Source organism: Xiphophorus hellerii, chromosome 4 (genome assembly GCF_003331165.1).
Source record: "Xiphophorus hellerii strain 12219 chromosome 4, Xiphophorus_hellerii-4.1, whole genome shotgun sequence".
Classification (NCBI taxonomy): domain Eukaryota; kingdom Metazoa; phylum Chordata; class Actinopteri; order Cyprinodontiformes; family Poeciliidae; genus Xiphophorus; species Xiphophorus hellerii.
The window spans coordinates 12,714,889-12,738,418 of NC_045675.1; the positions used below are offsets into that span (position 1 = coordinate 12,714,889).

The following is a 23,530-nucleotide window of genomic DNA, read 5'->3' on the forward strand; positions in this document are numbered from 1 at the left end:
TCTGTAAAACTATCTAGTTGCTGCAGATGGGGGGGAAAAAACGCCACTGTGTTGATTTGTGACACCAAAATATTGTTGCTCTGGATCGTCTGTTGGAGTAAAATAAGAAGGGGCTTCCCATTTCAACCACGGTCAGCATGAACAGAGCAGCAATGCCTGAGTTATCAGAAAAATCTGCGAAGCTCACGCAGAAACTGAGAGGACAATCAGTAAAACCCTGTTAACTGCAAACGTATTACAGACGGTCCTTCTGACAGGCAGAAAACCAAAAGACTCAAACGACCCAGTGGTTCTGTGTGATGACAGGATGCTGATGGAGGCTACTCAGCGAAATGAACATCTCTGATGCTTTTGACAATAAGAAAGTAGAAAAACTGAAACTACACCTCAGTGATATTAGTGATCATCTGCCCTATCAGACTCAATGCTGACAGTAAACCTCAGAAACAGAAGCAGACATGGATCAGGAACTGAAAACAGAACCTGTGAGGAGGTTCTGTTTTCATAACTTAGTGTAGATTCTGAATCATTTAGGAAAGAGAAATCCACAGAGCTGAACTAAAACACATTAAAGGTGACCTACTATGCTTCTTTGCACAGGTTAGGACAGATTTATGGGCTTCACAAAACTTATCACATTTTTTTTTACATAAAATCATTCTTACATAATGAGATTTTATGTCTATTTTGAACTCCTTTCAGAATGAGCTGTTTTAGGGCGTCCTGTCACTTTAAATCCAAATAAGCTGCTGGCCACGCCCCCAAGTCAATGTTTACGCTCACAAATGAAAAGGGCTGCAAGCAGATGTGTCATTATACAACCGTACATCTTTGAAAGACATTAGTGGAGCATAAAGTGGGGAAACCAGTTGACCAGATGTGCCTGAGTTCTGCTTGGGTTGCTAGGTAATAGGGCTGTGCTCGGCTAGGGTTGCTAGGTAACGGCGCAGCTGCCCATTCCAGACACCAAAACACATTTACTACCTTTTATTTTTAAGCACTGGGATACTTTTAGAAGCAGTTGAGACCCAAATGGAGGTATAGAAACAGGCAGAATGTGAATTTTGCATCACAAGTCGCCTCTAACAGTGAAGCCTGAGTGATCAGAACTGAAGAAGAAGTGAAATGTATTCAAAAACAAAGGTTATGGGCTCAAAACTATTAGAACTAACATAAAATTGTCCCTGCTGCTTAAAGCTTTCCTTCAACGAGGCGTCAGAGAAAGTGCTAAACTGGAGAGTTTCAGATGTTCGCAGCGCTGCCTTCCCCTCACCTGTTGCTGCACACTGTTGGTCAGCTGGCTTAAGAAAAACAAAAAACAGATAGTTTCGAAACTTTCGTTTTTAACTTTCGCTTCTATCAAAGGGTAAATTCAGCTGTTTAAAAATACTTCCAGTAGTGAAAACCACCAGGCCGTCACAGAGCAAAAAAACTAAATACAAATATTCTGTATGTTTACTTGAAAGCTACAATTAAATTTACCAGGTGTCACCATTATTTTGTATTAAAATAAAATAAATATTTGTGAGTGCTAATTACTATTAAGTGTGTAATAATCATTGGATGTTATTTTATAAATAGAAATAATTTCTGCTCCTCTGTTTTTGGATAAAGCAGTGAAACAGTTTTAAATATTGTCAAAATATTTAGGATATAATTTAGTGAAGTTGATCATACCATCTCATATCTAAACCAGTAAATGTAAAGATGTGAAGACAGACCACCAGGAGCAGTCAGAGAACAGTCACAGTATGTAAGGAAAAACTGTTTTTAATTGCTCCTCTGGTCCTCCTGAAACTTAAAACAAACTTTTCTTTCAAATCTGGTGCCATATGTTGACAAGAGTAAACAAAACAAAGACTTATGATCTTTTTGTTTTTTTTCTGTGCAGTTTTTAAGAAACAACAAAGTGAAGAAGTAAGGATGCTGCAGCAGCCAGCGCTACATCCTGAAGACCTTAGAGACGGTCTTTCTGTTTCAGACACAACCCTCCTGTCAAGAAGTAAAGACGCTCCCAAGGACAACGGACTGGAATCAGACGCACAGAAAGTAAAATACAGAGTTCTCTTTTCTCCTCCTCCATCTTTTTTGTCAATTCTGTAAACTAGTGAGAGAACAAAAGAAGAACAGCTCGAAGAATCGAGTCCGTGTTCCTCCTCCCATCATCACTCGACACCCAAAACCCCCCATAGGAAACCTCCACCTGCCCCAACAAGAATCACTTAGGAACAGAACCAGCTCCAGCAGCTCTCAGCAGAGATTCAAGAATTAAAAAAAAAATATGCATAAGAAAAATAAAAATAATCCACCAAAGAGTTTAGTTTGTTTTCAACCAGCATTAAAGAAGAAAAAGGAAATCTCTCTGGAACCGTCAATGACAGAACGCCGAGGTATGTCGTTGGAAACTAAATCCTCTTCATCGCTTCCGTCCACCGCATGCAGTCAGTCTCCGGTTCGCTCCGACGCCGTCTACAAGCCCCTCCCCCACGGGGCGTGGCTCGACGTTTAAGGGAGGGGAGTGGTGGGGGAGAGGGGTGTAGAGAGAACTGGCTGCGTCTCTGCGGAGGACGAGGACTATTCCAGTCCATCCTGCTCCTCCAGTCTTTTGCTCGTATGTCTGTCTTTTTGTGTCTCAGTCAGATATCCAGGGCTCTGCAGCGCCCCCTATGATTGTAAATTCAGGGTGAACTTCCACTGTTGGTTAAGGTTCGGCCCACAGACCTCCACGGTTAGCCCACCCATCCTGGCGCTGCGGCTGTCCAGGCAGAGGTTGCTGCCCACGTGACGAAGCTTCGAGTTGGACTCGATCTGCTCCCATTTCTGTAAAAAATAAAAATTAAGAAAACATTACTTGTCAGCAGCTGTTATACAGAGCATACAGCGGAAAAACCAGCTGACCAAACGTGATTGGGTTGTTAGGTGACAGGATGGGCTCGGCTGGAGTTGCTAGGTAACGGCGCAGTGCCCGTTGAATACAACTTAACAATCGTGAAGTTATCGCGACAGCTCATTTTTCAGACCCCAAAAAACATTAACTTATTGCCAAAAAATGTCTGGGTGTTTATTTAAGTGTTTGGGTTGTTTTTGTAGAAGCAGTTGAGACCCAGATGGACGTATAAAAACGAGCTCGTTAGGGGAATTAAGCCAAATACTAAGGAAATCCAATTTGATGAAAGTGGTCAAACAAGTCATCCCTCCTTGTTCTGCATTTATTACACAGAAATTATTTTAGGGATCCTAGCTGACTTAAAACTAGAAACGTTTTGTCTGATGTAATGTCAAAGAATGAGAAATAAAAGCTTATTTGTTTTTTAATGCAGTGTGTTTCATCAGTACCTGTCTGCTGTCGTTCTCTCGACATCCTTGTAGTTTGATTAGGGAGCCCGCGGTCCGGTCCACCACCGTCAGACAAAGGTCCATGTGTTTCACCGACTTGTCTTTGGTTAGGGCCCATTCCTAAAATACATAAATAAATAAATGTACAAGATTAGTGGTTTGATACAGGACAATCACAACGGGAGGGATTTAATTTATATTATGGATCAACATGTCCTCAGCTTATCCCAGTGAAATATTCTTTATGACCTTTAACACCTTTGGAAAAAATCCCGTTTCATATATCGAACCAATACTGATAAGAAAAACATGACTACAATCGTCCGATACTGATGTTGGTGACTATCGTGCATCTGTAGACCAAACATCTTTAAAAACAGAATAAGCTCCATAGGAACAGATTCAGGAGTCAATAGTCTGAATAGTTCAACATCAGGAAAACTTCCTAAAAAGGCACAACCCAGATATAATGCGTTATCACAAAGACATTTTATCCTTAATTAGTTTTTAATTAATATAATGTGTTCATTAAATTGTCTGATGTGTTCAGATTGATGAAAACAAAATCATCTTTATTATTTTTATTTTATTTTAAAATGATAAACTAACAAAGTTGTACGCTTTTCAAAAAACTTTGGCTGAATTTGCACATTTCTGTACAAAAACCCTATAAATTTTCTTAGGAGATTTTCTTTACTTGGCACATTTGTGGAGATATCTACACATTATCCTTTTCAATCACCAGTTTTACTAACAGAATCCAACCACACTCCTTCAGTTCATGTCCTCCCAGGTTTCCTGTGTGTTTTCTTATTGAATCTCTACCTGATTCCCTCCAGCGTTGTGGCACTCGTAGACGCCTACCACTCCGTCTGCAAAATGCCCCAGAGTGTCCAGGCAGTTTCCTCCCTGCTGCAGCGCTCCGAAGGCGATGTCCTGATGATCTGGAACCCTGAAAACACCAGAACCAGGTGACGGACTCCTCCTGCTCTGACTTGGTGTTGATTGTTTACAAGATTTCATCATTTCATTGTGAGTCTGTGTTGGGGTCAAATGTCATTCTTACATTTTAAACGACTCTAAAGAACTTTGTGTTACACTTGACTAGGAATAGGAATTGATAAGAATTTATCGATACTGATTTCATTATCAATCTGGCTTATTGATTCTCATTGAGGTAGGAAATAAACTCTTTAATTCAAAACATGCACCATGTTTTATTCGATTCAAACAAAATTAAAACTTGTATAAACAATAAAAATCCTTCTGTCACATGAACATTTTAACATGAAATGCAACTTTCTGACAACAGTTTGTTTTTAGTATAATAAACGAGCTTCTCCGTTAAATATATTATAATTTACTGAATACGACTGTAAATGTTAACGTGAGATGGAGATTATTCATGCTGTATGGCGACAACATTAATACAATAACCAGTTTAACGTTACCTGGGACATTCATAGCAGGAGACACCGCGCTCAAAGCTCCGCCCTCGGTTGCTTAGCACCGCTATTGCTAAGCAACGTATTAACGCTTTACATTCACACAAATCGCTTGCATGCTCTGTGGCCAATTGTTTGAGGACGTTTCCTTCTTTTATTGTGATTAAAGTACTGAACATACTGCAACTGGCCCTCGTATCGTCTTTTTTTGTGAAATATAAACATATTTTGGATCGCTTCTGCCGCGACGCCATCTTGGATATTTTCTAAAGCAAAATACAGAGCGCGTGGTATAACGTCATCACGCAAATACGTCACGCTACGGGCACCGATAAGCAGATTCGTCAAGACGTTTGCTTTACGATTCTCAGTAGTTCAATTACTTGGAATCGTTAAGCAAGTACTGCATATTTGCGAGATAATGTATTGTACACGTTTCATAGGATTTCCATCCCAACACTTGACTAAAATATTCTATAAATACATTGATTGATTGATTGATTGATTGATTGATTAAGCTCTTACCTCAGTTCGGGGTAGACGTTCTCCAGGTACCATTTGAAAGGCTTACAGCCTAACCTCTTCTTCATCTCCAAGCGACTCTGGATACTGAGACACACAGACATCGCATACAATCAGACGATGGTAACTTGCGGTCTTCAATGTGTTTCTGGGGTTTGATTTGATCAAAGTAATAGTCGGTGAGGGCAGGAAGTGGCGGGTCGTCTGATTGGCTGCATTAGGGGAAAATAACCACTTAGCCTCACTGATACACCAGCTTTGTTCCCACAAGTCCAAATAACAACCATTTCCATGCTGTCGGTGTTGGAGGCACAAAGACAAGAGAGCTGTGTCAAACCTCTTTCAAATTTCATCAACCTTAAGAGCACGGGTGTCCAAAGTGCGGGTCGGGGGCCATTTCCGGCCTCTTTAGTGATTTAATACGGCCCACGACTCCAATTCAAGAAAATACAAATTCCTCTTGTGAGACTTTGATGCACTCAGACCTGATCTTAATGTATTTATTACACTTAGCCACAGACTTTTCAATGAAGGTGACCTAAATCTTGATTTTATTGCTCAAAAATTAACAGAAAATGTTTTATTACAATTCACAAAGTGGACGCTTTTCTTTTATGAGGCAAACCTGGAAAATCCTTTCATCATTTTGGATCTACAATGATTAACACATCCAACTTGAAAATGTACTATTTTACTCATTTAATTAAAGTATTGCAACTTGGTTTATTGTTGAGGAGGTAGGTTGTCCTTTCCCCCCTATTGTTTTGGCCCATGAGTCCTTTTAATAAAAAGTTTGAACATCCAAGGATTAACGGAAAAATGATTTATCAAATTTTAAAAGACTAATGCATGAAAATCTCGTATTTTGGATGAAACTGAAAACATTCATCTTTTGTTTCTTGGGCTTCAAAGCAATGAAAACCATAAAAACTTTACAACAAGGGGAAAACAAGCTAGTTCTTTTTCATATTTATGGAACAATTACAAACATTCAAACAAATTAAAATAACTAAATCAATAAACCTGTCTGTACCAATAAGTGTCATCTTTCTGTGGAAATTCCTTGCTATGAAAACACATAAAGGTCTGATAAAAGTATCTCCCTGCATACAAATATTGGTCATTTCAAACGATTTTGGTCGGAGGCAGGAAGGCCCAGAACGAGGAGCTAAACGAGCCACCTGTGGCTCTGGAACCACGGGTTGGAGACCCCCTGCATCGGGACAGACAGTCAGCAGACGGCGCCTTAAATCCTCCTGCAGGTTTTGATGCATTTTTAATGATGAATGGTCGTATTAGTAACCCAGACAGCTTTGCCTCATCATGAGCAACACAACACACTTTTTTTATAACTTTCCAAGCAGATTAGAAGTTTTATCCCATTTCTTTTATTTACTTTGGTATTTATTATCATAATCTTGCTTCTATCCTTTTAGATGAGAGGCTCTTCGGTTTTCAGCTTCTGACCCATAAAACACCAGCCTTGCAGCGCAGAAACATTGCTTATGTATGATCATCAAACTAACATCTCCAATAGCTTTTTAATTGTTTTCTCGCTATTTCTCCATTTATGAACAAAGTTTGGCTATGTCTGCTGCTAAAAATCAAAAGTTGTTCCTGTTCTTTAAGATTCAGGTCTGGGAACTAAAATGACCATAAAAAACGGTTCATTTAGTTCAATGAACCTTTTCTGTGTTGATAAGTTTGGATAATTTTCCTGCTTAAAGAACCAATAATTACAAAATAACAGTTTACTGGTAACATCCAGCAGCCTTTTATTTACAATCTCCTGCTATTTTAAGGAGTTCATGCTGCGTCCAGGGGCCTTTGGAAAAATGACCCGCAGCATCACACCTCCTTTGCCCTTTGCTGGGAAATCTCATTCCAAGCTTTGTTTATCTTTTTCCAGTTGTTTTAAACTTTAAACAACTGGAAAAAGACATTAAAAGAGCTTTTTCCTGCTGTCTTTTAATGGCTAATAAAGATCAGCACATGTCTCCTTTGTTTAAGTTGCAGATCTTAACCAGGTTCGTTCCTGCTGAACAAATGTTAAATGTGGGATTTCATATTTTCCAGTGCCAGATTATGCTGCTATAATAAAATGAATTCACTTTAAAGCTTTCCAAATGTGTTTCCCAACAGAAATTGAATGTGTAGGAGTTGAAATACTTGTTAGAAAAAGTTATTTTCCATTTACTTGTTCCTAATTGTTGTGGACTGATGTGATCTAGGAACCTTGTTTACTGCGTTTATTTAAAATCTGACTGGACTCACTTCCCGTAGGGAACGTTTCTCGCCGAGGGAACAGCAGCGTAGTAGAAGTTCTTATACTCGTCCATCCACACCTCTGCTGCTCGTCTTGTGTTCCTGAGGAAAAACGGCACAGCTCAACCATTTGAACAGAAATTAAAGACATTAAAAAGTTAAAAACAGAGAAACGTGAAAATGGCGACAAACAGATGCGCAATTAGACAATGTTACATCTTTAAAAAGCAGAAGTGGAGCCTCCTGCACAACCAACAAGAAAACAGCAAGTTGTCGACTTACCGTTTCTGGATGGTAAGTCGACAACAAAACTCTTATCTTTTCCAGCAGCCATTGTACAGTGCATGCAGCGGTAAAACCAGCTGACCAAATGTGTTGGAGCTCAGATTGGGTTGCTAGGTAACGGGGGGTACCTGCTCATTTGCGACATTACATTCCAGAGGTTTTTGAAACGGCTCATTTTTCAGACACCAAAAAAAATCAACTTATTTAAAAAATGTCTGGGTGAGTTTTTTAAGCACTTCGGCTGTTTTTAGAAACATTTGAAGCTCAAATGAAAATGTATAAATGTGAAAAATGTGAATTTTGCATAATTCGTCCGCTTTAAAGCAATTCTACCCACCGTGGAAAATCATTTTGTTGTTTTTCTTGTTCTTAATGTACCTCCAGATATTTCTAACGGGATTCAATTAGCTGATTACAAAAATGATCTATTCCAAGGTCCAAGAGTGCAAGTGGTTTCAGTCTGCAGTCAAGACGTTTTCTTAGAAATGCCCATCTGGAGGACAGCAACAGATAATGTTCATCTGAACTTTATTTAGGTGCTTTTCTTCACAGTCAGTGTGAGCTGGCCCAGCCTCAAAAAGCCCATTTTTGCTTGGCTGTGCTGGAAATGCTGCTCCCTCTGGGACAATTACAAACTCACCCAGGCTCACAAAACAATGTCTGTCCTGACGCTCCGGGACACTGTCTGGGACTATTTAAAGGGCGAGACGGGGAACCGCAGCCACCTACATGCAGTTGGCACTGCTATGCGCTGCACTGCTGCTCTCCGTTTGGACTCAAACACTTCAGCTGAGACGAAACGGGGAGTGAAACTGACAGGAGATGCTTAAACTCTGCTGCTGAAGCTCATCCATATCCACAGAGTTTATTTTCATCCTGCTCAAGAACCATCCAGAGCCACTCTTATCCATCACATCATGAGTAGCCAACTGCTGTGTGTTGTCTGACATTTAAAAACTTGCTAAGCGTCACAGATTTGAACTTTTTTTCCCCCACACTCATTACTGCACCTCCCCTCATTTAAACACAGACGTATTAAGTGTCCACAGAAATGTCAGACTCTTGGCTAGAAGCTGATGAAAAGCATTTGAGAATTTAAGTTTATGCCCAAGGGCAGGACAGACGTCAGTCATCATCAAAAAGACATTGTAGGGAGCTCTGGCACTGCCAAAAAAAAAAAGGATTTATTTTGGTGGTTTTAAACCAAATGTTATAAATTTGTTTTAATTTTTCTTTTTTACACTGGATTTTCAAATATTACAGTTGAGTGGGAGTCAAATATCAATTTCTTATTGTTCTATTATAACTAGATAAAAAAACAAAACATATGAGGATATTAAAGAAAAAATAAAAAACAAGCAATTTTAGACGTGTAAAATGAGTTTTAAAGCTTAAACACAATAAATCTCCAGTTTAGGAGATGTGTCAACCCACCCAAAAGCAAAACTCAGACCTCTGTAAATTTACTTTAGTTTAGTTGAGCTAGATCAAGTTTTACACAGCTAATATCCACAGATGGACTTTTGGTTTCCAAAAGTTTGTAGTCTTATTTATGGTATTTCTAAAAGGTTTATATAGTATATAATGTAAAAAAAGATGATTTTATATTTTATCCTCTTTTTCTCTGAAACTATAGTAGTTGCTGTGATACTGAGACTTCTGATTGAGTCATCCAAAGTGTTAGCTTTATTTTAAAACCGCGATCATTGAAACAGAGTTTGTAGCTCCTGAGAAAAACAAAATTAGATTTGGATACGTTATTTTAAGCCGATGGTTCAGAAGACTGGGGTTTATCAGCTCCATACTGTGCTGCTGGGGGAGCAACTTTTTCCTCGTTGAAGATTCTTCACTCGTTTCAAACTAAGATAGTAAAGATAATGATGATCGACTCTAAAAACATTCAGGTAAAGACAAGAGGGAGTCGCAGTAATGTCAACATTTTGTTATATTTGCTAGTTGATGTCCTCAAATATCCTTAATCATGACCATGATGCTTAATCTCAAAGTGAGAAGAATTCAACATTTAATTTTAGTTCATTTAATCACAGAGGGGGAAAAAATATCTCATGAGATGATTGTAAAAAAAAATAAGACCCTGAAATGACTGTGGGAAAAGAAAAGAGTTCATGATGCAAATGCACTATAACGCTCCAACTAACGATTACTTTAATAATCTATTATTCTGGTGATTAATTGGAAAAAGAAATTGGCACGTTCTGGTTAGTTTAGACCCCCTGCAAGAAATGTTTATGTTCTTTTTAAATGAGAAAATAAACATTTTATTGCCTGAAATGCAATAGCAGAGTGAATTAAAACCAGGCAAAGTTAAACCTAAACCACTTGAGGAGTTTTTGTTAATATATATTTACAGACATAGGTTTTGTTTTATCTTAGATGCAAAATGTATAACATATATTTTGTACAATTTTAGCTTACTTGCTGCTCCGAATATGTTAGGGTTTTTTCAGTTAGTGGGTTTTTTTGAGTTTGTATACTTCAGTTAACGATTAATAGGTTATTAAATTAGCTGATTTTTTTTCAATAACCGTTTCACCCCTAATTCAACGATGTTCTCAGGGCTTTTGAAAGTGAAACAGATCTTATTCTAATCTCACCAAAGCACACAGTAGCATTTTGAAAACTACACGTTTGTGATGATTAGACAGAAAAGGCTTTTCTCTGGCATCGCTCACTAACAACCAGCTGGCAGGTATGTGCCGCCTAATGGTTACTAATAAAATAAGAACGATGATAAAACCTTGGGGATCGTAAGAAAAGGTTGAATCATTTTTAGCCTTATTTGAGATATTTTAAAGTTCGGGTTGCAGATTGGTGGGGTTCTTAATGAATTTATTTTATGTTTTCTGAGAAAAGCCAAGATAAAAAAAAAATATCTTCTGTACCAACTAATTAACACGTTCACACACTGAGGGAGAGCTGAGAAAAGACTGTGGTTATTGTGTGTTCTGCATAAAACCATTTAATAGGTGGACTGGAGTAGTTTGGAAATGGTTCTTCTGTGGATTTTTGTTACTGCTGATTGCAGCCAAGATTTCGGTGTGACGTCAATAAAGGACACAAAACGTTGAGTTTTCAGTGTGCGTTTCTTTTTTGTGGTGCATTACCTCGCAAACACAGTCCCGCTGCCGCCAGGAAAGGTGTAGGGGTGTTGTTTCCTGAAGACGTGGCCAACCCGGCTGCAGGGGATGATCTCCAGGCTGCCGCCACACTGCCACACACGAAACGAGATCTCTAAAAAAAAACCAAACAAACGCCCATCACAGTCTGTTATTTATAACGGAGCCGCCAAGGGAACATGGAGGATTGTCTTTATTTTGCGTTACCTCGCAGTAATTTACTGGTCAGTTCATGCGGCATGATTGAATACTGAAAGTTTTTCTGCTATAATAAGGTTTTCGAAAGGTTTTTCCATGTAAGTTTTTGTCTCGTTTGTGAGAAGTCTGAAGTTTTATATTTCCTCAGTTAGGGTATAAATGCACTACAAACCTATTTGCAAAATACAAAAGCAAAACAGGTCAAACACGGACTTTCCATCCCTTCTAAGATACAAACAGAAACTTTCTGCAAGAAGGAAAGAAAGAAAAAACACATCCAAACTATTTGGAGTATTTCTGAGTTATTTTCACGGGGTAATAAGTCATCTAACAGTTTTGATTGTGTCTTTTTTGTGTTGTTAGTCTGAATGGCTAATAAAGAGCCATTTTCATGTGCAGCTTCATCTCAACCTTACACAAACATACAAACAAAAGGTGAATAAATAGATTTCGATCCGCTTTTTGCAGCAAAGAGTTAAGAATATAAAAACAAATTTTATTGAGGCTTTTCAAATGTGTGACATTTGTGACTGTATACAAAATACAGGGTGTATATAAATACAGGGTGTATTTGCTAATTTATTGTGAGGCAACACAAAAGAAAACTGTTTCCCCATTTCCCTGGAGGGGCTCTGTAATTTATAACAAAAAGTGTGTGAAAAGAACAACTAATTTAGTCTCCTGCACCTTCTAAATGTTTGAAATGTGTTTATAATTTGCAGTTAGCTTTGTGACATCCTCTGGGTTTGAATGAGTCTGGACTGTCAATCCAGCTCTGAGTCTCTGCCTGCACCTCCCAGGGAGCGCCGTGAATCGCTCTGTCAGCTCATCCCGCTTCCCAACTGAATCCAAAACAAAGGCAACAGGGAGACAAAGCTGCAATTATATCACTCCACAGTTTGCAAATGATCTCCACTGTGTAGACCAGTTATTTTTACGCAGTGTTTCAGTTGTGTTATTATCGAAGCACCGCTGTCATTTCTAAACTGAGAATATAATCACTGAATGGCTTTCTGCTCGTATTGCTTTTGGCATGGAAATGCAGACAATTTCCTGACGCGGCATGAAGAACAAGCAGAGAGCTTCATCAGTAAACATCGCACAGGAGAGTGGGAGTTTAATGAGTGGGAAGTAATCAGTGGGAGCCAAAAAAAAAGAACAGATTACAGCAGGGCGGCAGATTATGAAATAAACTTCCACTGAACATAACGTATAGCTCTCTGCTTGGGGTCAATGAAGCATTCTTGCATTAATTTACGATGCACTATAGAGAACAGCACTGAAATGAACTGAAATGAATCAAAATACATGAAACTGACAGAGTAGGAAAAATTCTACCTTGCTTATTGGCTTCATGACTTTTTCCATCATTGTACCATTTTTCTCCACTTTTCTGTCAGATTATTCTGGTCTTCGTATCTTAGCACATCAGAAATTTTTGACTACATTGACGCCGCTGCGCCATGCAGCTCGGCTGAATTATCAATATTTTATTATTTTTTTTCCTTTTTTTTTCTCCGAAGAGTTTTGCGGCGCTAGTGGCTTGTATTTTTTGTACAGTAGGCAGACAGGAAGGAGGGCTGAGGAGAGGGGGGAAGACATGCGGTAAGGGTCGTCGGGACAGGGAGTCGAACCCGCGACGTCCGCGTCGAGGACTAAGGCCTCCAAACGTGGGGCGTGCTAACCCCCTGCGCCACCACAGCACGCCCCAGAATTATCAATATTAAGGTCAAACTTTAAGAGTTTGTCAAGCGTTTATATTTCAAAACAGAACCTGCCCATAGAAGGTTCTGTTTTGTAAAACGGTCCACCATCTTGATTCCTGTATGAACGGCTCTGCTTAAGGATGAGGAGCGTCGCCCTCTGCTGGACGGCGGCCAAACTACAACAGTAAAAAAACTATCTAATCGGACATTATTAGTTAATCGATTGGAACTAATTTTAATCTAATAAGTTATTAATCGACAATTAATCACACACTAGGCTTATGTAATTGGGTATGTATTAATAGTTGTATAATTACACAAAATGTGTTTCTTTAATGCATTTGTCTGTTTCTACCTGACTGTTCCTGTGTTTCCTCACGTCTATCATTCGGGGTGTGGTCCTCCAGCTCCACCTAATTTTTTTCTTCTTTTGGACCATCATAAATACTAAGTTATTAATTTCTTCTTCCTTTTTGTCATTTATTCCACTGGGAAGAGGCAAGTTTTATAATCCACTGCAATCCTTTTATGTATATTGTTCAAATGGGTTTTTTTCATGTATTAATGATGGGTGTTTGAATATTTTCACTTTAGTTGTTATTACACCATCACAACATTTGTGGTCATAACGCTTGGTTATGACCAAAAGACCAAGCGTTTTCTGGTCATAACAAAACGCTTGGTTTTGTTATGACCACAATGTGCAATGCATGCTAACACTATTATTTTGTACAGAAGGGGATGAACATGCTATGTGCTAATGCTAATATATCAGGTTGAATAAACGGAAACCGCGTCTGAATCCAGACGCAGAAGTTCACTGGTCACACTTATCTAAAGCAACTATGTAAGAAATCAGATTAAATGTTGTTTTCTTTCTGGATTTCATATCCAAGTGAGGTCATTTGGTGTTTTTTTGACCCACAGTGGGGGTGTTGACCCTAACTCTGGGAACTCACCCAGATTTTCGCCTCCCCAGACGTCCATCATCATGTCGTACTTTCCTAGTCGCTCAAAATACTCCTTATCCATGACGAACAGACCGCCAGCAATCATCGGTGTCCTACAGGTGCAGGTGAACAGAGAGGTCAGGGGTTCACAACAAACACTTGGGTGAAAAACAGTCATTTTGTTTCAGGATGTGAGTGTAACTCACTTGATGGGGGCGATGGGGTTGCCTTGTCTTGCTCGTCTCTGCTCCAGAGTCATATAGTCCCATTTAAACACCAAATTCCAGTCAAAGCCTACCAACAGAACCAGAAACAAGACGACGGTTATCATCAGTCAGTAAGTTGTAACACAAGTCATAGTGAGAGACGTGAAAACTGAAATGACCTCCTTTCAGATCGGCCGAGGCGCCCACATACTGAAAGTTGTCCATGTTGATGACGTCAATGATTGGAGAAACTACCCTCGTCTTATCCTGAAACACAGGCGGAAAAATATTTATTTTCCTTCCACTGCAGCTAAACAATGACAGGAAATCTGGCGCATCAGTAAATATTTATCAGAAATCAAAGGACCTCATGATGAAGAAAGTTCAAGTAAATATTTCCACTCAAAATATTGATTCATGCGCTTATGTTTTGAATTTACTTTCTGTTTGAGTTTCAGAGCTGGAAAGCTGTGCAGCTTCGTTATTCCCAGCAGAGCTTCAGTGCAGTGAGACTCAGCTGGTTTAAAACGGATTCAGACAAAACACTGAACACATGGCCCAAAAACACAGAAACAAACCTCCAGGTATTAAAGGAGATCCTTTATTGTATTGTGATTTCACAACCACAAGGAATGCTGTTTCTATCCTCTTTTATTATTTAATGAACCAAATAAGCAAACAATAAAACAGTTTTAGCAAACTGCACACAAAAAACACACCACATTAAGCAGTAAAGTTAATTTCTTTTGGCTTTTTAGAGACTGAACAATTTCTCAGATTTAATCAGTTTAGTTAGCAGTTTGTTGAAGACAATTAACGCCTGTATTTGTTTGAAAACCTGTTTATTTAATTGTGTCTCTCTTTCACTTTTACCTATTAAGGAACAGATTTAAGTTTGATTTAGCTGTCTGGATTCATTTTAAGTTTTTTTGAATCTTTCATTTAACTTTAATTATCTGTGATTTATTGTAAGTAAATTTTAATCCTAAAAGATAAACAAACAACTTTTGATTTTTCTTACTGGAAAGGTCGAGTGTGATTGATTAATAAACATTTAAAAAAGTAAAAGCAACTTAATAGTACCAAATCTTCTATGATGAAGAACATTTTTAGAACCGTTTATGAACGTTTTTTTAAAATGTTACCTGGCAGCTCTTTGCATTTGATGGTGTTAAAAGTCTATACATTTGTTTCAGAGGAATAGTTTGTGAATGTAAAATAAGTTTTGGTTTTGAACAGTGAATGAAACATTTCTGTACTTTTTTGTTAAAGAGCCCCTGATCTTTATTTGTAGGAAAAGGGGGACGTAAACATCATTTTTTGTAAAAGCTATTTTTTAATAAAATGAAGGAAACAAAACAGGATCTCTACATTTTTCTCCTACATGAAACTACTTCAAAATCCATTCATAAACACATTTCACACATCAATAACAGTCTGAAGTATATGTGCTCTGTTGATGGAAAGAAATTGATTGAAAACAAAACATAAACCTTCATTGATTATTGTGAACTGAGAACAAAACTGTGCTAGATACACATGTAAATGTAATTTCAAGCTGTTCTCAGCAGAGAAACTGGATCACACAAACCTTCAAGCTGTCAAGCGGCTCTGGATGGGATGAGATTAGTATTTAGAGATTGTTTCATTTTAGTGCTGCTTTTTTATGAGGTTGTCGGAATCACAGCATAATGTAATTTTAGTTTGACAACTGATCTGCAAATATTGTAAGAAATATGTCTGTACAATATGAGGAAAGCATTTGATTTGAAAAATTATGTTAAATATTTGGATGTAATTAGACTGTGTGTTTTTTAACAGCTTATTGTCCAGTAGACTGGGTTTGATTAGGGATCAGAGTTGCAACATTTGTTGTTCATAAATATATGTAAAAAGTGCTAAAAATCTTTAAAAACTGTGCAATACGCCTTTAGTGATCGTTTTTAGTGATGGCTTAAACAACCAATAGCTGGCGCAGTCTGATTTCACATCAGCCAATAAGGTTGATTGTCCCGCCCCTTTGCTCAGATTGCATCAGACACGCCAGAGAGCTCAGAGCTGACGGTTGCTGCCGCTAATGGCCCGGATGTTCTTGTAAAATTCGATGAAGAATCTTGGAAATCGGTAAGAAAAGCAATGCTAAAACAGCTACACAAAATATATAATTCAAAATAGTAAACCCGTTAAATCCCAGAAAGCTTCCGTAGTGAGTGGCAGAAGCCCGGAAATCCCAGTGTAGCGTCGTGTAGCAAGTGAAGGCTGCAAACGTTGCTGTGCGGCGTTCACTTGTAGCGACCAATAATTACAAGCCACCATCTTCTTAAATCAGGATCGGTTGGAAATCCATGAAAACTTAAAAGCCCGTTATATCAGGAAGACAACAATGTTAATGGTATTGCTTTATTTGCTTCTGAAATACGACTTTGTCTTTCCTAGCTGTCATCGTAACTCAAAGCAAACAAGAAAGGCTCATTTCACTCATGCGGATATGACGTCAGAGCCGTACGTGCAAAGAGCCCATCCAGGATCTTCTGATCAGGTCCAACATCCCTTGTAAGTGTGTGGTGTTGGTTTTAGTCATTGAAGTAACTTAACTTACCTGCCATCTACTAACTATCAGAGGTATTTGAAGTAACCTTTCTTGTGGGTTACACATTTCTTTTTATTTTTACTAGAGTAACTTTATTATGAAGTATCACTACACTTCCTTGAGTAAAATTTTTGGATTCTCTATCCACTGAATGAAAAACAAACGTGTTTTAACCAAAAATTCACACACACACCTACAGTTTTTATTAAAGCTTTTTTTATTGAAAGAAACTGAATTGAAAAGAGCTTTTGCCTTATTTTGTTATTTTTTGTTACTTATAAAAATTGTCATTTTGGTCCTTAAAATACTTACATTTCCACTTAACTTTGTTTTGGTCCATCTGATTATGTAATTTTTAAATATTAAATGTTTGATCATTTGATCTTGGATGGGAACTTTTTACTTGAGTAAAAATATGTTGAAGTAATGCTCCTCTTACTTGAGTACAATGTTTGGGTACTCTACCACCCCTAGTTTTTGATAAAATGTTAGGTTGATTTACCCAGAATGCCCTTCAATAGACGGCTTCCTGCTTTTGGAGCCGACTTCGTTCTGCTTGGTGTTCACATATACATGCAAACTGAGTTCACTTCAACTGAACCGAGACCAAGGTTTTTAGGCAGATCAGAGTCCAATTGCACATTCACACCTCCACAAATGAACCGGACTTTCTAGATAATCAAACTAGAGTTGGTTAAAGCAAACCAAACAGGACTGGTGTGAATGCGCCCTGTGACATTTTGTCTCTGGAATCTACTGCAGTGAGACACCAACCAACGGGCCGACTATCATTTTCACATGCAGAATGTGCATCAAGGCTCTTAGCTAACAATTATGGCGTGCATAACAGTCTCTTAAAATATTAATATTAATCACACTGATATTGATATACTGTGGAGCACTTATGTAAGGTATTAACACTCCTTTAAGAGCTCAAAGACAAACAGTTAGTGCCATTAGTGCATAAAAGAGAAAGAGGCTAGAAGCAATATAACACAATATTAACATTTTGTTGAAAATTAAATGTTTCTGTTTCTTCAAACAACCACTGTTGGCTCACATGTTCAAAGTCCATATGCGGGTTTGAATCCGCATATTTTACTTTCTTCACAGTAAAATTCAAGAACCGTTCAAGCAATTTCAAGGCAAGTTTTCAAACTTCTCCAGCAGCACACTCTGGAGATAAAAATAACACAAATAAACTAAAGAAGACAGTTTGAATTCACTGTTATACAATATCATTTATCACTGTTATTAATAATATGTTGTGATAATATTTTATATTCTACAGCATGGACAAGGTAAACTAAAATATAGCAAAAATTTAAGTTTTGAAATGTCTGTCTTATACACCTGACTGGTTTAATAAAGGTACAAAAAACTCTAAATGTTCTTGAGACATTTTTTGTTATTTAGCACAATAATAAATCATTTAAAACAAAAAAAAGTTTGATCTGATTTAACTTCATACAGTGTGAAAAATGTGCCAGCGTTTTTCTTTATTATCTTTAAATACCTGGTAAATAACCGTTTCTAAATTTAAGCTTTCAATCAAATATTAGATTGCACTTTATCTCAAAGCTGTGCAGTTTGAATATCAAGCACTTTCAAGGACTTCATACAGAAATCAAGAACTTTCCAAATCTTGAAAACACCTAATTGGACTTCAAGCATTTCCAAGGATCCCAAGCACCCATAACGACATTATACATGGCAGTAAAATAATGCAAGTGGGAATTTAACTTTGATTAAAAGGTGGTTTTAGAGAAGAATGTGTTTGAGATTACCTCAGCCACTCTCTCCAGCAGCGGCTCCAGCCAATGATCGTTACATTCACAGTGAGAGTCCAAGAAGGTGAGAACTGGCGCTGTGGCAGCATCTGCACCGCAGACCCTCGAACGCATCAGTCCTGAGCGAATGAAGACGCTTTATCAGAACAAAACGGTTTCATCTTGTCGACCACAGAACGAGCAGCTGACGTTTTCTATTTATTTCTTTGTACCTTCTCTGCGGTTGTTCCTGAGGATGCGAACTTTCTCGATCTTCCCCAGCAGGGCTCCATCCTCCGCTGGAAAACACACATAAATTAAGAGTTTTTACTCACTTCTACGCTCTGATTTAAACAGAATGGTTAGTGACGGGGCAGATGACTCACGGTTGTCACTGTAGTCGTCAACCAAAATGATTTCTTTGACCAAGTGAGGAGGACTTTTCTTTAAGACGCTAAACGGAGAGAAACATGAAACAGATGAATAAATCTGAGTCAATAAATCAGAGAATAATAGCATAGAGAGCACAGCTCTACCTGATGACAGTCCGCAGCAGAGCAGAGCGAGCCTCATTATGGAAGGTGATGACAACACTGGAGGCTGGCAGGTCTGACCTCCACTGTTTACTTCTGCAGCTGAATGCAAAACCAAACAAGACAAAGATGAAAACACACCTCTTTTTTTTTTTTTTTTAAAATGCCCTAACCTGAATATTAGCTTCTACACACAAACATACTGCTGAATGTACAAGCCAGGCTGTTGAACAGATCCTTAAAGGTGACCAATTATGATTCCTTGCAAAGGCTAGCTTAGATCTATGGGCTATATGAAGCATGTTCATCAAACTCATTCTTAGATAATGAGATATTAGTCTGCTCTGTCCTGCCTGTTTTGAGCTCCTTTCAGAATGAGCTGCTTTAGGGCCTTTTGTCACTTTAAACCCAAATAACTGCTGCTGGCCGTGCCCCTAAGTCTACCTTTATGGTCGCACTGAAAATGTCTGAAAACAGATGCACAATTACACAACCGTACATTTTTGAAAAGCATTAGTAGAGCCTCCTGCACAACCAATAGTAATTTATCAGATGATGCTACTAATGTAAAACGGCTGGGTGTAGAAATAACACTTTGAACGTCTAGATATACTTTACTGTTCTTCTTTTGTATTTGTTTTAAATTTACCTAGTTTGTATATAACTTTGCTTTTTTTAACACTAAATAAAATCAAACCAACAAGAAACGTTTTCTGAACGGTAACTCAACAATAAAACTCTTCTCTTTTCCAGAAGTCATTGTGCAGCACATACAGCAGTAAAACCAGCTGACCAAATGTTCTGGGACTCAGCTCGAGTTACTAGATGACGACCTGGGTTTCACTGGGGTTGCTAGGTAACGGCACAGTGCCCATGGAATGTGACTTAATTTTAACAGTTTTTCAAACGGCTTCCAGATGTGATATGCCAAAAAAAATAGCAGGGTGTTTTTTAAGCACTTAGACTGTTTTAAGAAGGAGTTGAGATCCAAAATGGAGGCACAAAAAACCGTCCCCTTTAAATCCAGATGGATCTGATTCTGCCCATAAAGGCATGGAGACGAAGCATGAAAACACACAACATAAACGTGAAGACTGTTGCTCTGATGAAGAAATCCTGCCCAGTAACACCAGTGACACCATCCAGACTGGAAGCAGTGAGACCAGTAAACCCTGTGACAACACTGAATACTGTGCTGGACCCAGTTCAGATACAGGATGGTTTCCAGCAACCACACCTCATGATTAACTCCAGATGTGCAGCCAGTATAAAATGTGTAAACTGCTCCTAAATTTATTTTTTTAACAATTGTGCAACTTTATTTTCCTGCTGAAACAAATTGCTAGAACAAATGATTCAGTGTCTTGCAAAAGTATTCACACTCTGAACTCTTTCACGTTTTGTCATCAGCATATTTATATAATTTTATGTGACCATCCTTCCACTACTGTTCAGTGCAACTAATGATTATTTTGGTAATCAATTAATCCATGGATTATTCTGATGATTAATCAATTAATCAGACAGAAAAAAAATCAGTTAACTATGTAAGCCTTTTTATACAACATTAGAAATACATTGAAAAATGCAAATAAATGATTCAATCAATTTAAGTAAAATGAAAATTTCATTGTCTAAAATGCAATAAAGGAGAATTCCTTTTTAGTGAATACTTAATTTGTAGCTGAGGATGCATCTAAAAAAATACTGATAACATATAATGTATAATTTCGGTACAGTTTTGGCTTAATTGCTGCTTTGAATAGGTTGTTTTTTCAACAAATGCTTTTTGAGTCTGTAATCTACAGTTAATTAATAAACGATTATTTAAATAATTCATCACGATTAATCTGATTAATTGTTTCAGTCCTGATTAAAACTACTGACAGGTGATACAAGGACAATCAGAGGTTTGAGAGTATTAATGCTCCAACCTTTTGTCCCAAAAATACATTCAGAAGAGCTTTAGCATTTAAACCGCCTGTATTAATCTTGCAGAAAGCCGTTCCGGTTCCATTTATACTGGAATGGCATAAATACATAATCTCACTTTACCACAACCTTTGTCGAGACTAAAAGCACTTTCGATCTGGTCTTGAAAGTGCTGTGACCCTGGATTAAACCAACAATAAGGAAGCAATCAGAACTGATGCACATTGTGCAAATGACACATCAGTATTGGATCAATGGACTCGACCCAGCGCCGTCAGCGGGCTAATGGCCCAGACGGTCTGAGTCAGGTCAATATATGAGCAAGCATGTCTGTGTTCATAGAAACAACCCAAAAATCACAGAGCACATCTCAACAGAGGCTGCTGCCATAAAACCACTGAATGGATTTAATGACTTGCTCCATTAGGATGATAAATGCAGCGTTTACACGTCACTGTTTCAAAGGGAAGATGGTCCATACAGCCGATGAACGGTAAAGAAATGAACAAACACATTTCACTGGATTATTGATGAAAAGCTTTAAGCATTTCTCCAACAAAGACACAAATATTCTGCAGTATTTAAAGATCAATTCAAACCTTTGTACAAGAAAATGGTTGACACTAAATATGATAAACTGTCTTTGTTAGATAGCATTGTTAGCGTCAATGTCATAATTATTATTGTTGTTAATACTATTAGAGCTACTATTAACATATCATTGAATGTATTGCATTAGTCAAGAATCTGGAAGAGAAATACTTATAAATAGGGTGACATCATTTTGTATTGTTGCTGGAGAAGGCGTTGTTTTTAATAAGTTTATACTGCTACCCACTCGTTTTGTTTATTGTATTGCTATGATTTTATTTGTAATTTATAGCGTTCAATAAACTTCATAAACACCAAAAATATGTAAGTTTAGCAAGAGAATGATGCAAAAAGTCAATGAAGTTGGTCCAGATTTTAAAGCTAGCAATAAAAAAACCAGAGATAGAAATGATTGATTCAGAGTATTCTCATTCCCTGGGACATAAAATGTTCCCGTCTCTTCAGAGTGAAGCAGAATGTCATCATACTCAGCATGAACACAGAGTAAGAGCATCAAATAAAGCCAGAAAACTGTGACAGCTGAACCTGAAATCTTTGAGCATCACAGAAAAATGAAGATGGAAAAACAGTGTGAGAACATCTAATCACAAAGAATCAGCAACATAATCTGGTTTTTGTTCTGTTTTTCTACATCTGAGAAAGTTACAGACAGCAATATAACTGATACAGACATGAATGTTACATGAAACTAAAGTATCGTGGAAATATTGGAGGAAGGTAACATTGTCACAGAGCAGAGATGGCTATCTGACAAACAGTGGTGTTACTCCACAAACGTTCCTGTCAACAAAAATGAGCAGTATAAAGAACAGATTTCAAATTTTCTTCCTGAGAAATGTTCACAGACTGAAGTGGCTTTCTGGGTGAGTGGGGTCTCTTACATCCCCTCAATTCAGCTTGATCTAACAGCGTAAAAAAACAAAAACACAAACAGATCCCACCCTGAACCTTCAAGATGGAGGCAGAGAAGATGGAGAATGTATTTAATTGGATGGATTTTCTGAGCATTATCCATCCAGCCTTATATTTCAGCTGAACTTCTCTATAGCTCTTTTTTTTCTGGTAACTTTATCAGATTTTAAATACCAGATTTCGGCAGTATTTTGTTTTTTCCAGTTGTCTAAGGCAGTCTTTCTCAAACTGTGATCCGCGGGCGCCCCCTGGTGGCCCGCATGGTACTGCATGTAAAGGACCGTTTATTTGCCGTGACGTCAGCTCAAAGTGCGACGCCACAGCTAGCTTAGCAAAGGACTGCGTTTAAAAACAATAATGGATAAATGGCTTAAAACCGGTGTTCTGTCAGACACGTGTACGCTGTCATTGCCATATGATTTTATTTAATCAGCAACATAGAATCATGACGTAGATCCTCATACATTTTATTATCAGCTGTATGACATCCTGACTTAGTGGTTAACTAGTCAGACCATCACCAAGCAACAGGGAGGCGAGTTTCACACGGCGTGTGTTGTAGTTGACTGCAGCTGCAGCTAGACCCTGCTTTAAATACACGTTGAAACTACGACAATGCATGTATATCTATCTAGTTATCATTGAAAACAATTTGTTGACTTCCTTTCGTCATAACTTGTCGCGTATGCTGAACTGACAACTCCTCTATGCGCATGCGCAGGCATGCGTACTCACTGTATGTATCCTATTCTGACAGCGCATGATAATCAGATAGAGCACCGGGTCACTCAGATGAAAAACTGACAATACTGGTGGACAGAAAGCAATGCCAGGATTACTTATATGATCGGAGGAAGTCAGACCTGCTGAGTACTGATGAGTCATTCATGAGTGATTCGACTCTTTTGAACGGCTCTGTGCCCGAGACCGAGTCTCAGTTGGTGGGAACAGTTATTTGATTTACGAGTTTGCTTGCTTATAATGCTCTGCTTACACGTCAACAGCTATTGTTATTTTTATTTAATCAGCCAATAAATACAATTAATAAAAAGTGGTGGATAATTTTTATATTTAATAGCGGAGGATTTTTATTTCTGCCAAAGCAACTGAAGTCTATTCTTTTCTTTTATTA

The 23,530-nt window shown here is 38.1% G+C and overlaps 1 protein-coding gene across 1 annotated transcript in view; it reads right to left on the minus strand.

The window, feature by feature from the left end:
* Positions 1 to 1,754: 1,754 nt before the first annotated feature.
* galnt2 (UDP-N-acetyl-alpha-D-galactosamine:polypeptide N-acetylgalactosaminyltransferase 2) overlaps positions 1,755 to 23,530 on the minus strand; it is a 73,854-nt gene continuing 52,078 nt past the window's right edge. Inside the window, exons 4-16 of the mRNA XM_032560950.1 lie at positions 18,946 to 19,044; positions 18,796 to 18,863; positions 18,643 to 18,708; positions 18,428 to 18,549; positions 14,230 to 14,317; positions 14,051 to 14,138; positions 13,854 to 13,957; positions 10,979 to 11,105; positions 7,578 to 7,670; positions 5,307 to 5,390; positions 4,162 to 4,288; positions 3,337 to 3,456; positions 1,755 to 2,820 (exon numbers count right to left, since the gene is read on the minus strand). Of these exons, the coding sequence (XP_032416841.1) occupies positions 2,665 to 2,820; positions 3,337 to 3,456; positions 4,162 to 4,288; positions 5,307 to 5,390; positions 7,578 to 7,670; positions 10,979 to 11,105; positions 13,854 to 13,957; positions 14,051 to 14,138; positions 14,230 to 14,317; positions 18,428 to 18,549; positions 18,643 to 18,708; positions 18,796 to 18,863; positions 18,946 to 19,044 (1,342 nt within the window). The 3' untranslated portion in view covers positions 1,755 to 2,664. The remainder of the gene's footprint in view (positions 2,821 to 3,336; positions 3,457 to 4,161; positions 4,289 to 5,306; positions 5,391 to 7,577; positions 7,671 to 10,978; positions 11,106 to 13,853; positions 13,958 to 14,050; positions 14,139 to 14,229; positions 14,318 to 18,427; positions 18,550 to 18,642; positions 18,709 to 18,795; positions 18,864 to 18,945; positions 19,045 to 23,530) is intronic.